Raw genomic sequence first — 13922 nt, 5'->3', positions numbered from 1 at the left:
AAGTTAAAGATTAAAGAAGAAAATTCTGAAATAAAGGAATTAACAAAAAAGGTCGAAAAATTAAATGAAACCCTAAACATTAAATTATGACAATAAATAGAGAAAAAATATATGTAACTTATCAAGACAAGAAACAAGAGCTCTTTGCAAGAGAAAATCGGTTGAATTATTTACAGTTTTCTGAAATAAATCAAAGAGCATTTGAAGCTCTAAAAACAATCTATGACAAGTTAAAAAGAGAAGTCGAAGAGATAGAAAAATTAATAGAATCTCTAAAAAATACCGATGAATCGATGATAGAATTTGCAGAAATTCTAAGATGAATAATGAAGCATACAAAGATTGAAAGACCAGAAAATAAAATAAAAAGGAAAAGGGCGAAAAAATTAAAAAGTAAAATAAAGGAGTATAAAAGGGAATTAAATAATCTTCAGTTCGAAATTAATGACCTTATAATAAAAATGATAGAAATAAAAACAAATATAAACAAGTTGGAGCTAAACTTAAAAAATTTATAAATGCCTGGAACACCATATTATGACTTAAAAGAATTAAAGCTGTTGAAAGGAAAAATGGAGAATGAAGTTGAAAAATTAAAAAGATATTTAGAAACAACAGAAAGTGTAGAAATAAAAGAAGTCTTGGAGGATTTGAAAAATTATATTAAAGAAAAAGACAAACAGATAAAAGATTTTATATACAATAATCAATGCAAAAAAGAATATTATAAACTAAAACAAGATTAAAAAAACTATAAAAATGAAATTAGAATTAGTAATAGTAGAAATACTCAATACTTTTGATTATGAAATTACAAATTGGTATCAGAGCCAAGTTAACGATTAAGGGTAACACTTTCTCTCTAAGTAACACTTTTAGTGACACGCTTTTAAATCAATAAAAGACAAAAATCTATAAATCTGTACAAAAGTACATCTGTACAGTAGATGGACCCTTGTATGTATATATACCTTGATCTGAAGAGAATAAGGTCTAAAAAGGTTTTTATGTTGTTGAGTGAGTATTAATTTATTACTAAAAGTTGTATCTGGGTTATAATGTGTGGAAACTCTAATAACGTGCCTTTCCATAGGGTAGGAGTCTAGGAGAGAGTAGGTTAAAGTAGAAACAAAACTAGCTCGTAGAATTTGATTTTGAACCCAAAGTTTGATAATTATTCTGAAACAAAAAGATGCTGCTACTAGGAATGAAAACATATATGGAAAAGGACAAAGACAAGTTAAAATTATCTAGCTATTGAAAATAATTTTAAAAAATTTATTTTTAAAATTAGAATATATAAAAGACACTTTTTAAAAGCAAAACCGTTTATGTTAATATGTGTACCTTAAAAAAGAATGAATTTTAAGAACGTGTTTCAATTATATATCTATTATTTATATCTTTTTTATCACCCTAAGATAGAAATCAAATAATACTCGAGAATTTAATTTGATGTTATATACCCTAACTAAGTCAACGAACATTATGTGAGTTGAAAAAAATTAGGATTATCCTACCATTTTTTCCCTCTTTTCTTATGTCAAAATATTATTGAATTTAAGATGGGAGTTTAAATAACTAGACCTATGTATGTGAAGCTGTGAACCCTGTTATGTGTTACAGATTTTGATTTTGCTTCCTCTTTGTTCCTCTCTAGTCTCTTCTAATGTCGGTCTTCACCCAAAAGATGAACACATAGAGCATGCACTGTTGTTATATATATGGCATATTGCATGGATGAAACTTGTTAATATGATATTTTTTGCTTTGGACAAGGAACGTGATCCCTGCCATACACCTTTACTAATGGTGAATAGAAAAGACAATTAGGGGAGTGACCCTCGCTTTAATTAGGATAGTTACGCACTACCCACCCCAATATAGAGAGTCCTTAATAACTTCAAATCAATCTTTTCTCGTGTTTCATCATAGTAAAAGATACTTTAAAATTAAGATATGGCAAATAAGTACAGTAGTTAAATTTAAAAAAAATTAAATAATTAAAATTTTTAAAATATTTATACCGTATTTATTAGTGAAAATATTTAAATTTTGTTTATTAATGATGATTTAATTAATATTCTAAAGAAATTTATTAGTTACCAAAAACTTAAAATAATTATAAAATTCGTTATACTGGACTCATAAACTATACATATAATACACACGACAAACCATTGGAATACCGGAATTACTTGAAACTTTTCCTGGTCTATGTTAGCCTGCTCCATTCTATAATAATTTACTGTTCAGAACAAAGTTTAACTTTCATCATGCAGATATTTTTCTCTTTTTCTCTACTATTTAGCATAGACATATATATTATAGAGAAATATCAAAATATAATTAGAATTTATTTATTTTTATTATTTTTAACTATTAATTTAATATTTTTTAGTTTAATAATTTAATAATATATTTTAATTCATATTTTTTAATATTAATAATTAACTAATAACCAAAAATAATAAATTGTTCTATTCCTTTTATATTATATTCTCATAGTTGAATAACGCAAATTTGTAGGCAATAAGCTACAAACTTATAATGCATGAATATAGATACAGAACACGATACAATACGGGATATACGGACACACAAATTTAAAATTTTTATAAGACACAGATACACGATATATTATAAAATATAAAGTAATTTTTAGATAAATTATAATGATATTTCATACGTTTGAACACAAAAAAAATAGGTGTATTGAACGAATAAGTAATTAAAACGAGTTAGAATGATAGCATCCAATCAAACGGAAGTGAAGATTTAATAAGCCTCCGAGGCCGACACAGCCTCACATGTTTTTTATGTCGTACGAGCAGTTGTATTGATGAGAATAATCTGATCGAGTAAATACATATGAAGGCGAGAAGTAATTAACAACACCATTATTTGTATTAGATATTAGATATTTTGATATAGACACATACACTGTCACCCTTAGTTTGTGTATGTCATATCAATTATCATAATCTAAAATCAAAACCATATATGTGGTTTGTCTTTAATCTTATTATATTTTCTTGCTCATCATACTTTTCCCTTATATTAGCGAGCTTTCTTATTGTATGTTGGTTGGTTTGCTTTAATAACCGAACCAACAACTTGCTTATCCATGAAAAACATCAAGACCCCACAAAGCAATCTCACTGCATATACAGCTAAACCATTATTTTCCCCTTTCTTTTCTTTTTCTCCATGACTGACCCATTTAATTTGATTTGTATATATAATATTATAACATCATCACTCCACTTATTAAGCCATGTGAATCACACCATAACCAAACCTCTTTATCCTCACAACCCAGCTTGGCTTCAGTACCCTCTCTTAACAAGAACTATCATTATTCTTGTTCTAATTATTCAACCGCCTCATACAACTGCATCGCAACCCTAAAAGGACACAACTACTACACATCCTCCTTAACCCTCTCCGCTAAATTCCTCTACAGTGGCTCCTCCGACAGAGAAATTAGGTCATGGTCCAAACAATCATTATTAACTACCACTAATAATATAGTCCTTGCTGGGAAAGGTGCAGTCAAGTCTCTAGTTGTTCACTCAGACAAGCTCTTTAGTGCTCACCAAGATAACAAAATTAGGGTTTGGAAGATCACCAACAATATCAACAACCACCACGACCATGAGCAGAAGTACACGCGTTTGGCCACGCTTCCAACGCTCAGCGACCGCGTCTCCAAGATATTACTCCCCAAAAACCACGTTAGAATCCGGAGGCACAAAAAGTCCACGTGGGTTCACCACGTGGATGCAGTGTCTTGTCTTGCCCTATCCCATGACGGAGCCTTGTTATACTCTGCCTCGTGGGACAGGACGATCAAGATTTGGCGAACCAGAGACTTTGCGTGTTTGGAATCAGTGATAAATGCACACGATGATGCCATCAACGCAGTTGCAGTTTCCAACGATGGACGCGTCTACACAGGATCGGCGGACAAAAGAATCAAGGTTTGGAAGAAGAAAGGCGGCGGCCAAGGAGTAGTGGGAGAGAAAAGCAAAAGCAAAAACAAACACTACCTTGTGGACACGTTGGAGAAACACAAGTCTGGGATCAACGCTTTGGCGCTTAACGGCGACGGTTCGTTACTATATTCCGGGGCATGTGATAGATCAATACTGTTATGGGCGAAGAAGGAAGAAGACAAAGAAGGAGAAGGTGGTGATGGAAAAATGGTGGTGGTGGGTGCGCTTAGGGGGCATGGTAAGTCTATACTTTGCTTAGTGGTGGTGATGGATTTTGTTGTGAGTGGTTCAGAGGACAAAACGATTCGTGTTTGGAGGGGTTTTGGCGGGAGAGAGTATACTTGTGTGGCGGTTTTGGAAGGGCATAGAGGACCAATTAAGAGCCTAACCGCCATGGTTGATCATAACCATGATGATCCTTCCCAAGCATCGATGGTTGTCTATAGTGGCAGTTTGGACTGTGACATTAAGGTTTGGAAGGTTTTTGTTCCTCTTCCCTGAATTTAGTTCTATATAGGATGTGCTTTACAATTTCTTTTTTATTTTATTCAAAACTTTACAATATACCACCATACAATATACCATTATAAACTCAAAAAATAATATGTGCATTTATATATATTTTCTTTTCTTTCTGTGTCCCCAGATAAAAAATATAAATTCAACAGCAATTTGTGCCTCACTTTTCTTAATTTGCCAATCCTCCCTTTTTTTTTCTTTTCATCTTTCCGTCTATCTCTCGATAAACACCATAGATACAAATTAAAGGAATCTGCTGAGCCTTCCATCCTTTCATCAGGAAAATTTATTTGATCATCTTTTTTATATTTAATCAATTTATTTTATGACTTAATTTTATTTAGTGGTGATGTAAAAAATTGTATATAGACATCCAATTATATATTTTTGAAGAAAATATGCGGATCGAGCCAAGATACATTAGCCAACATTGTGAGTCCCTAACCCTGAGCCATCATCGTGCTTTTCCGTCAGAGCCATCACTATCGCTGCTGCTTCAATGCTTCGTGCCTTTGCTTAGCTTCTGCTACTTCTGTAGCTTGTGTCTTTTTCTTCATGTATGGCGTGTTTATCAAATAGAAGGGGACAGGATATTTTGGCTCTTTCATAACTAATTAACCGGTCAATAGACAGAAAAGACAAGATTATTAAGAGATTTTGAATGAGGATAAAATCAAAAAGTGAATTTTAAGTTTGTTTCTATCGGTTAATTTATTCTACTTTTCATTATCTTTAATTCAAAAGATATATTACATGGAGAAAGTCACATTGTATAAGCGGTGGCACTTTCCCGTATAATATAAAAAGTTACTTTTTCCGGTAATTTTTTTATTGGTGCATAATTATTGCATGCATATATATCATATTTGTTTGTTTTTATGAGAATAATAACTCATAACTCAGTAATACGTAGTTACTTGCAATCCCGGCCGATATTGATCACTACTGCATTTGGAGAAATTAAGCACTTATTTTTTCAAAAAATTTTCAAAGGTTTCTTCTAACAAGATCTTTTTAGCATAGTCCTGAAAATCGAACCAAACTAATCGGTTTAATTGGATTAATAAAAAACTAATTATCTGATCAGTTCGATTGACCTCATAAATTGTCTGATAAAAAATCGATCGAACTAGTAGTTAACTAATAAACTATTAGAATCAACCGGTTTATTTAAGGGTTTTCGATTCGGTATATTCCTCAAAATGGAGCCGTTTTACCCTTGAAAAAAAGACCTAATCGAATTAATCCTAACGCAGTCCTACACCAATTCCATTCCTCTTTTCTCTCTGAAAATTGGAAATTGAAAGAACTAAAGAAGTAAAGAATTTTAGTCCCACAGCCATTGTCCCCTTTCATTGTTATCACCGAACTCTTCTCTGCTAAGAATAGGCGTTGCGTGTGAAAGTTCTGTCGCCGTCGTAGGAAGTTATGTCGCGTGTGGAAGCTCCATCGCCGTCCTAAGAAGCTCTATCATTGTCATGTGGAAGCTTGATCCTCGTTTCTGTCTCGCCGTTCCTCCTTTGTCGTCAGCTTGGTTTCTCCGTCGCTAGATCTGCTCAAAGCTACTAATGGCGTCGCCATCTCTACCCTCATCGTCAAGACTATTTCTGGCTTCGAACCCCTCTCTATCTGTGAATGTCTCTCTTCTGCCGTCGTGGTTATTCTCTTTCTTCAATTATTTTTTTATTTTGTTAATTATAATAATTTTGAGTTGCTATAATTTTTATTCTGGATTCTAATCGCTAGACAAAATAGATTTTGGTTGTTGTGTGAAAATTTGATTAATTCTATTGGTTAATTTTGTTGTTGGATAGAATAGATTCTGATTATTGCTGATTTTTTTTTGCCTTATTAATTTTTATGAAACTAGAATAAAATTTTTGTTGATGGTTGATTTATAATTCTAGAATGATTTTTTGAAATGATGATGTTATATGTTATTGGCTTGTTGCTGATTTTCTAAATTAGAATTGGGTTTAATTGTGAGTGAGTTTAATTGTGAGTTGCTGAGTTAATAATACTAGTTTTGTTGATATTTATTTATTCTAAATGGTTCATTTTCTAAAATGATGATGTTGTTGCTTGCTGATATATTGTTGACTTATTGCTTATTTTCTGAAGATTACTGATTGGTTGAAAATTTGGTTAATATTTTTTGTGGTAAAATATTATGCAAAATTTTAAAATTTTAAATTTTATAAAATTAAAAATTATTGAATTTAAATATTTAAAATTATATATTAACCTTTAATTAATATTTAAATAAATCGGTTAAACTCCAATTGAATGCTGGTTAAACTATTGAAGCAGGGAACTAGTTACCTTACTGGTTATTGACCGATTCGGTTCTTGTTTTTTAGATTGGACAAATTAATAATCCCATAAATTAATAACTCAGCTCGTGAAAATAAAGTTGTTTCGAAATACAAGAATGCTTAAATTTATCACAAATTCAGCTTATCAAATCGTAATGAGCTAGGCTCGAGTTATCAGTTCACGAGTCAACTCGACTTAGCTACGTGCAATAAATTTTATATCCAAATACACTAACATAAATAGATGCAAAATCCATCTAACAAGAGAACTAACCTTTTTTCAACATATAATCGGCCAAAATTAACTGAATGTTGGTGGGAAAAGAAATTGGCTGGCAAACTTTTTTTACATAAATTATACATAAAAAGCGGTCAAAACAGCAACATATTTAGGAAAGAAAAAAAAAGAAACTAGTGGGGTGAAAACCTGACCACTCGCTGAATCAAATTTGATTGCTGAAATGTATATATAAAAGAATCTCTTCTATGGTAGCAAAAGAATGTGTCATTCTCAGCCAAGGTAGAATTCCATGTTCTATTGGGCAGCCAGGCAGGCGAAATTAATTAAAGAAAAAAGGAAGAAAAGAAATGAAGATTGAACAACCACATCAATTACAATGGTTCTTTAGCAGGTGTACCTGGATCACGGGGATATTTCATCGGAGTGGAACGATCCTTTGAGCATATGACAACAGTCCGTTGACCATATGGACTTCGAGAATCAACTAGACATGACAAAATTAATGTAAAGTTACTTCCACAACAAGCTAGTCCGTTTATCCATTGACAAAACTATCATAGAAATAAATAGCAAAGATTCTGTTTCAGAAAATCTCAGGGATAACCACTAGGCATCCATATGTGATCAAGAGTCAACCAGATAGGTAAGTCTTTTACTATGCAGCATAGGACTCTATAAGAAGCGTTGGGCCGGGAGGGAACAATGGCTGATGCTCTAAGAAAATAAATAATTTGTGAAAATTAAGGGTGCGGCATATGAATTGTGCATATAAGGTTTATTTAACAAGTAAGGATTTGTTAAATTAGTGTAAGGCTAAGGATGATGAGTAACTTTCCTTAAAGATATATCGAAATTTTGAACTTGTACCGAAATTGAATACCAAACTTATATTAACTAAGCAAAAAAGTTATTTCTCCATTCTACCTGTCATTATTTGATTAACTCTTCTGTCTTTCAGCATCAGTGATCAGTTCAATACAAATCTTAAAGTTCGATGCTATCACTACACAAATGCACCATGCTACACAGAACATGTTACCCAACTTTGTAGGATGGAACATTCATGCCCAAGTTTTACAGTTTACTGAGAGCCTCCACAAGTCATTGGAGCATCACTATTTTAATAACCCAGTCACTGACTGGCATAGACTTTAAACTCCCTAGTACCTACTGTTTTTCCACATTTTTCCACATCAATGCGCATGGAGTGTTGCACATGCCCCAAAAAACAGAGAAAAGTACCCGCGAATGTCAAGCACGGAGTCCAACCAAGAATAAAATTACAAAACAAGAATCAATTTATATGATGGTAACACCATCAAAGAAGGCAAGCAATCAATCTTTCCATTTCACAGAGAAACTAGAAACCTATATTCACAGGTTTACAAATGCAAGTCTCATCTCAGAAAATTATCAAAATTTTGAAATTTTATACCAGTGAAATTAATTGCAAAAGTCTATATGGCAAGGGCAAGTTTTAAAGGTTTTAAGCTGTGTACCTGAGCACACTTGCAATAGAGAAGCACCCATCTTCTGGATGGCACTTTCAGCTTTCTTAACTTCATCCTATCCAGATTCATCACATAGGATGGCAATGCATTGTTAAAATTTTCAAATATCCATGAACTACAGACAGAAATGCCACACATAATGCATCATGATTTGGGATGTACAAGTAACCCAAAACACATAAAAAGAAAATATGGATTTAAATTAAACTTTTTTAATTTTTACACAATCATGTAACCACACATTGCCAAATATCTAGAAAAAGTTAGACTATTATAATTGCGAACTTAAGGGATTTTTTTAATGAAGTGCATATGCTAACACATAATTGGATGTTAGCTTAAAAATCCTGGAATGGCAATGAATCATATTTAAAGCGAGAAAATAAGAGCATATATAATTAAAAAGAAGGAATAAAAATAGCAGTAATAACTTTTCATTCACAGGGAAAGAAATCAACATTCACTTTTTCCTTGTAAGGGATCAGAAGAAAATAGCAATTTATCTGGAAATTTTAACAGATCACACTCGATGTATTTCCCAGGAAACCAATTGTTGGAGATAAAATGTAAGAGTAACAACTGAACAAGGAGGGAATTAGCATACAGATAATACACTCTTAGGCCATTTTCTGATCAGAGCTTGAACTAGAGGATGCCTGGACAAAATACGTGTTTTATACTTGGAAAACAAAGCGCACTAGTTCTACTTCAAGGTAATTAATAGCAATCTGCTGAGCAAGAGCAAAGTTGTTGCTCACAATAAGAATATGATCAACACCAGTAAAATACAATATATGACTTAATAAACAAATAAGCACAACTCTGGTGGTACAAAAAAGCAAGATAATAAATAAAATCAACTCCACATTTTTCTGATATTTCTTGTAGGAAAGCAACCAATCATTAATCGGCAGAAGGTATTGATTAAAAGCTTCAAACTAAATTTCTCATTTTGTTACATACCTCAGGGTCATGACCCTTGGCAGCAATAAACAATCCACCAACACGAACCAGTGGAAGACAATACTCAGCTGGGAATGTAATAAGAGCAATGAACCATACAGGAATAAGAAATCACCAAGTGATGAAGTAGCACAGAATTATATCAGGACATCCATTGACTACCTAACACTCTCATTTCTGCAACTGCCCTAGCCACTGCTATGTCGAATTTCTCTCTGAAGCAATGATTCTGCCCCAAACTCTGTCCTATGCACAATAGAAGACAGATTTTCAAGAGTATAAAGGCAAAATAGAAACCAAAATGAAGCATGGTGGAGATTCTTTTGCAGTGTTCAGCTTAAGAAAAGCATCCCAGTTATTCAGGAAAAACCTTGTTATTCTCTTATTTCTCTTTTTCCTTTCTACATTCATAAATTAAGAATGTTATCATGCCACACACTAGAACAAATAGCAAGTGGATTCAAAATAACACCACATGCATTAAAAATGGTAAGGGAGATTGCGTTTCAAATTCCAATACCTTAACTACATAAGAAACTGAAATTAAAATTTCAAAAAGGATCAACAAATATACATTTACAGTTTCATAATACAAGAATATGGAAGCGTGTGTGTTACCTCTGCTCTTCCTCTTACTATCTGGATATTTGATGAACCGATGATTCCAACAACATGCTCCAAGAATACGCATCTCTTGTTCATGGACTCCATCAGCGTAACTTCCCATTCTACTCCATTTCAATTGCAAAAACTGAGAGAATATCACAACTCGCAAAAAAGGAATTGAATCTAATTACACAAGGAAAAAAAAGCAGCGAAATTTCACCTGGACAAGCTATGGCCAAAACAACTCCGGGAAGACCAGCACCTGTTCCAACGTCCACGAGGCTAAGCTTCTCATGTGACGGCGCGCCGCCGCAGCGCGTGCGGTAGCAATCCCTAAGAGGAGGGAGGATCGCGAGCGAGTCCTCGACGTGCCTCTCCATGACTTCATCGGCGTCTTTGACTGCGGTGAGATTCATGCGCTGCAATTGAAAACGCGGAAATTAAGTGTTAATGTAGTTGAAGAGTTGAAAGAATTGGAAAGTATGTTGACGGTGGTTTTGCGGTGGCAGAGAGTGGTGGGTTTGTTGTTGGGCGTAAGGTGTTTGAAGAAAGTCGCAGGAGAAAAAGTGTACAAGTTGAGAAGAATGCAGCGACTGTTACTAAGCAACATCTCCCAGCGCGCGCTTTTACTTCCCCGCGCTTCACTCAGGAATTTCTTTCAACAGTAGCATTTTTAAATCATGATAAAATTGTTACATATATTTATAAGCATTATTGTAATTTGTATTTGTTTAAAACATTTTTTTTTTCGGACTTGAAGCAATATTTCTTGGAGACTAATGAAAACAAAGAAATGTCTTCTTTTTTTTAATTCGGCACTTTGCTTAGTCATGGGCTTATGCCCGGTATAGTGCCGTTATTGTATTATGACTAAGCTTTTGGGACTTCCTTTATAGGGGCTCGGGTGTTAGAACAAGCCAGGCAACCAAGAATCCATGAGCCGAAAGAGAAAAAGAAAGAAAAAAACAATGGATGCCCTTCTGAATATGGTGGAGAAACCCAGAAGCCCATTCAACAGCATATAGGAACAATACATCAAGAAGGAGCATATTATTCAAAGAGAATGAACAACATGACAACGTTGGAGACAATCAGAATCGAGGAGGAGAAAAATAGGAATATAGAGAGAAAAACAAACAACTAACTTTTAGTAGAAAGAAAAAAGAAGTAGGAAAATTAAATAATGAAAAAGGGGTGGAGAAACAAGATGGGGACTCCAATATGTACGTAAAGTTGAAACTGAGTTAACTCTAAAAAGGAAGATAACGTGGGGATGTTGGTTCTTTGGGGTAGGATCTTTCGAGAGTGGTCTGTCTTCTAGTTTGGTTTGATTCTGTATGTTCCACCTTAGTGTGTTGAGCTCTTTTCTTTTAAAAAAAAGTCTGAAAAGGAAGAGGAAAGATAAGAAAATTCTTATGATATCTAATACTGAATGGAATGAAGACAGATTGGAAGAGAAAGCTCAAGACTTTAAGTGATCAAGGACGGAAGATGGTGAAGACTCTGTGAAAGCTAATGCTTTGAGGTTAACTGTAATAGAAGATATTCAGGAAGTGAATGAAAGGACCAGGAAAAGAATTCCAAGAAGGTGGGAGGCAATGGAGCAATGGAAGACAAGGAAGAGAACTTGGTTATGATGACAACAGCATGAAAATCAGGTAACTGTATCATGACTGAGGAGGCGGGCCTATACATGCCCCAACCTCAGCCATGATCATACTTAGCTGAAATTGTCGTGGAGTGACGGCATCCTCGATAATTTCTGAACTTTTCAATTTATGTAAACAGAAAAAGTCGTCCATTATCTTCTTGATGGAAACCAGAGCTAAGGATATTAAGATAAAAAAGATTAGGAGAAGGTTACATTTTGACAAATATTTGTGTAGAACTTCGAGACTTACCTGATGGTCTATGTATTTTTTGGAAAGATAATGTAAAAATTAATGTTTACTCGTGGTGTGATAATTATATTAAAACTCAAATTAGTGATAATAAAGGCAATAGTTGGAGTTGTAATTTTTTGTATAGTAATCCTGTTTTTAAGAATAGGAAGAGGATGTGGAATACGCTAACAGAGAGTAATATTATTCCAGAGGAACCACAAGCCTACTTAGGTGATTGGTGCACGAAATTGTGTATGCCAATATTAATGGACTATTTCTCACAACTTCACACAACTAATCAGCAAGTGCACTGGGTCGTCCAAGTAATACCTTACGTGAGTAAGAGTCGAATCCCACGGAGATTGTTGGCTTGAAGCAAGCTATGGTTATCTTATTAATGTTAGTCAGGATACCAATAGGATTCTTTAGCCTCGATTGTAAAAGATAAATAAAAGGGTGTAAAAGGAGTAATTGTTACGCAGTAGTGGAGAATATGTTGGAGTTTTGGACATGCTTTGTCCTCTGAATTTCAGCTTTTCCCTTGTCCTCCTCTTCACACACGCAAGGCTCCTTCCACGGCAAGCTGTATGTAGGGCGTCACCGTTGTCAATGGCTACTTCCCATCCTCTCAGTGAAAATGGTCCAAATGCTCTGTCACAGCACGACTAATCATCTGTTGGTTCTCGATCATGTCGGAATAGAATCCATTGATTCTTTTGCGTTTGTCATCACGCCCAACAATCGCGAGTTTGAAGCTCGTCACAGCCATTCAATCCTTGAATCCTACTCGAAATACCACAGACAAGGTTTAGACTTTCCAGATCCTCAAGAGTAGCTGCCAAAATGTTCTAGCTTATACCACGAAGATTCTGATTAAGGAATATAAGAGATACTCATTCAATCTAATGTAGAACGGAGGTGGTTGTCAAGCACACGTTCATGGATTGAGGAAGGTGATGAGTATCACAGATCATCACCTTCTTCATAGTGAAGCACGAATGAACATCTTAGATAGGAACAGCGTGTTTGAATGGAAAACAGAAATAATTGCATTAATTCATCGAGACGCTGCAGAGCTCCTCACCCCCAACAATGGAGTTTAGAGACTCATGCCGTCACAAAGTACAAAGTTCAGATCTAAAAAAATGTCATGAGATACAAAATAAATCTCTAAAAGTTGTTTAAATATTAAACTAGTAACTTATGTTTACAGAAAATGAGTAAACTAGGATGGATAATGCAGAAATCCACTTCTGGGCCCACTTGGTATTTGCTGGGGCTGAGACTTAAGCTTCTCACGTGCCTGGGCTGTTTCTGGAGTTGAACACTGGTGGACGAAATTGTGATCCTCAAAATTGGTCTCTTTGTATTTGTATGAAATCAAAAATACCCCAAAGAGATCATGGTATGATGAATTGGGATCTTAATAATCCCTGGTAATGGCACCCACCAACAGCTTAGTGTTGTTGTTGGACCAAAAGAGTTACAGGCACTGTTAGAGAAGCTCACAACTCCGTTCAACTTAACCAGCAAGTGTACTGGGTCATCCAAGTAATACCTTACGTGAGTAAGGGTCGATCCCACAGAGATTGTTGGTATGAAGCAAGTTATGGTCACCTTGTAAATCTCAGTTAGGCAGATTAAATGTTTATGGATTTCGAAAATTTGTAATAAAAAGAAAATAAAATAGGATAGAAATACTTATGTAAATCAATAGTGGAAATTTCAGATAGGCGTATGGAGATGATGTGCTCCTCTCGAATTTCTACTTTCTTATTACATTCATCCAATCCTTCTTACTCCTTTCCATGGCAAGCTGTATGTAGGGCATCACCATCGTCAATGGCTACTTTTCATCCTCTCGGGAAAATGGTCCTATGCGCTGT

General features: G+C 34.4%; 2 protein-coding genes across 3 annotated transcripts in view; one reads left to right on the top strand and one right to left on the bottom strand.

Moving 5' to 3' along the window:
• The window catches only part of LOC107472498 (protein JINGUBANG), a 19495-nt gene extending 14815 nt beyond the window's left edge, over positions 1-4680 (top strand). Inside the window, exon 4 of the mRNA XM_052251295.1 lies at positions 3276-4680. Within this exon, the coding sequence (XP_052107255.1) occupies positions 3276-4499 (1224 nt within the window). The 3' untranslated portion in view covers positions 4500-4680. The remainder of the gene's footprint in view (positions 1-3275) is intronic.
• Positions 4681-4838: 158 nt separating this feature from the next.
• LOC107472503 (uncharacterized) lies at positions 4839-10569 on the bottom strand. 2 transcript variants are annotated; one of them, XM_052258268.1, is made up of 7 exons: positions 10374-10520; positions 10166-10275; positions 9710-9793; positions 9548-9615; positions 8573-8639; positions 7471-7557; positions 4839-5127 (listed from the first exon to the last, which is right to left on the bottom strand). In XM_052258268.1, exons 2-7 carry the CDS (start codon positions 10272-10274, stop codon positions 5000-5002), a joined length of 543 nt encoding a protein of 180 aa, XP_052114228.1. In that variant the 5' UTR covers position 10275; positions 10374-10520; the 3' UTR covers positions 4839-4999. The 2 variants fall into 2 exon arrangements, with proteins under 2 accessions (XP_052114228.1, XP_020990191.1); XM_021134532.2 differs by lacking the exon at positions 4839-5127 and having other exon boundaries at positions 7133-7557; positions 9710-9788; positions 10374-10569.
• Positions 10570-13922: the final 3353 nt, after the last annotated feature.

This window comes from Arachis duranensis, chromosome 1 (genome assembly GCF_000817695.3).
Source record: "Arachis duranensis cultivar V14167 chromosome 1, aradu.V14167.gnm2.J7QH, whole genome shotgun sequence".
NCBI lineage: Eukaryota > Viridiplantae > Streptophyta > Magnoliopsida > Fabales > Fabaceae > Arachis > Arachis duranensis.
Note: the sequence above shows the minus strand (reverse complement) of the source record. Positions and strands in the feature narration are given on the sequence as shown.